Source organism: Sphaeroforma arctica (genome assembly GCF_001186125.1).
Source record: "Sphaeroforma arctica JP610 unplaced genomic scaffold supercont1.4926, whole genome shotgun sequence".
Taxonomy (NCBI): domain Eukaryota; class Ichthyosporea; order Ichthyophonida; genus Sphaeroforma; species Sphaeroforma arctica.
Window position 1 is genome coordinate 1 of NW_014035632.1, and position 1,653 is coordinate 1,653.

General features: G+C 44.6%; 1 protein-coding gene across 1 annotated transcript; it reads left to right on the forward strand.

The window, feature by feature from the left end:
• Positions 1 to 173: 173 nt before the first annotated feature.
• Positions 174 to 567, forward strand: SARC_14663 (hypothetical protein; the record flags this gene model as incomplete). Its single annotated transcript, XM_014291204.1, has 1 exon — positions 174 to 567. A coding segment is annotated over one exon (394 nt), but the record flags the coding sequence as incomplete, so codon positions are not given.
• Between the last annotated feature and the right edge of the window lie 1,086 nt (positions 568 to 1,653).

Sequence of the window (1,653 nt, forward strand, 5' to 3'; positions counted from 1 at the left end):
CTAAACACTAATCGCTTTACGCTTCAGGGTTGGGTATGTGTGTACCAATGTGCCTTACGCATTGCAGACGCTCGTGTGCATATACTGCAAACAGTTTATATTGGATGTTCTGGTTGGGTAGCACTCTCTGGTAATCGTGAATGTCTGCCTCTCCTATCTCTGTACTGTGACAGATGGGGTCGTTCGGAGACAGCTTCTCAGGCAAGCCGCGGGAGGATCCCTTGGCCACTTCACTCGCCAGCTGGAAACCGGGTGGTGTTAGTGCTACCGCCACTACAGCCACCGCCTCGGAGCACGCGCCAGGCGTGCCCATGCACCCCGCAAAAGCTACGACCACCACCACTACCGCTACCGGCAATAGCGCTACCTCTACCACCACGCAGACGGGTGGGAAGGTCACCGTGTTGGCAGTACCATCCACACCCACACGCGCGGAGAAGGAGCGAACGGCCAGAAGCAAGGTGCCGCCACCGCCGGTAGTCATAGTGGATCTGTTCAAACAGGGTAAGCGCCAAGAAGGGTGTCTGGATGTGGATGTGCGGCAGAAGGAGGTGGATTGGGTTGGGGGTTTTTTAATGGTTTAATACTAATTATTTATTTACATTTTATTTGTGGATTGGGTTGGGGTTTTTATTGTTTTTATAATATTTATTTATTTATTGTTTTATTTGCGGATGCTTGTAGAGAACGGGAAGCGGGATAAGTATCAATAAGAAGTCTCGATAACAGCGGGTCATGGGACTTTTCTTTATTATGTATATATCATAGTTATAGCTATATATATACCATAGTTATAGCTATGTATATACCATATCGATAGCTATGCATATATCATAGTTATATTTATGTATATACTATAGTTATAGCTATGTATATTAGCTGCGCATATATCATAGTTATAGCTCTGTATATACCGTAGTTATAGCTATGTATTTACCATAATTATAGCTATGCATATACCATAGTTATTGCTATGTACATACCATAGTTATAGCTATGTATATACCATAGTTCTAACTATGTATACACCATAGTTATAGCTATGTATGTACCATAGTTATAACTATGTATACACCATAGTTGTAGCTATGTATATACCATAGTTATGGCTGGTGTATAGCTGCGTACTGTAGTTCTCACCCGAAAGTACTACTGCCTTGACATACAGTGCTGATGTGGCATTTGAAGAAGGCAGAGAAGGACGACAGTTTGTCTCAGTTGGTGGTCAAGGACGATAAGCCGAAGGATATCATTCCGTTGGCGTTCGACAGCTACGCGCACTACAGGAAAACGTTCACTCCGTTTTTGATTGTAAGTGTATTGCGAGAGAGAGAGGGAGTGTGTGAGAGAGGATGTGGCATGGAACGCTTTCGTATTCGGGTGTGCGGTGATATCGGCAGAGATCTATTTACTTGTGGTGACACACATTTATTTCGATGCATGTTTGTGCTCATCAGTTAGTCACTCTCATTGGCTGAACCATCGCCTGCACGTACTGGAACCAAGCAAGCGATGAGCACCCACACAGCAAAGGCTCATGCCATGGCACCACAGCATAGCCTATGTCACTGCCGCAAACAGCTCTCACTGCTTTGTAGGCACGCTTTCACGTATACATCATGGTACCATATTTCATATACCTACACAGCGCAT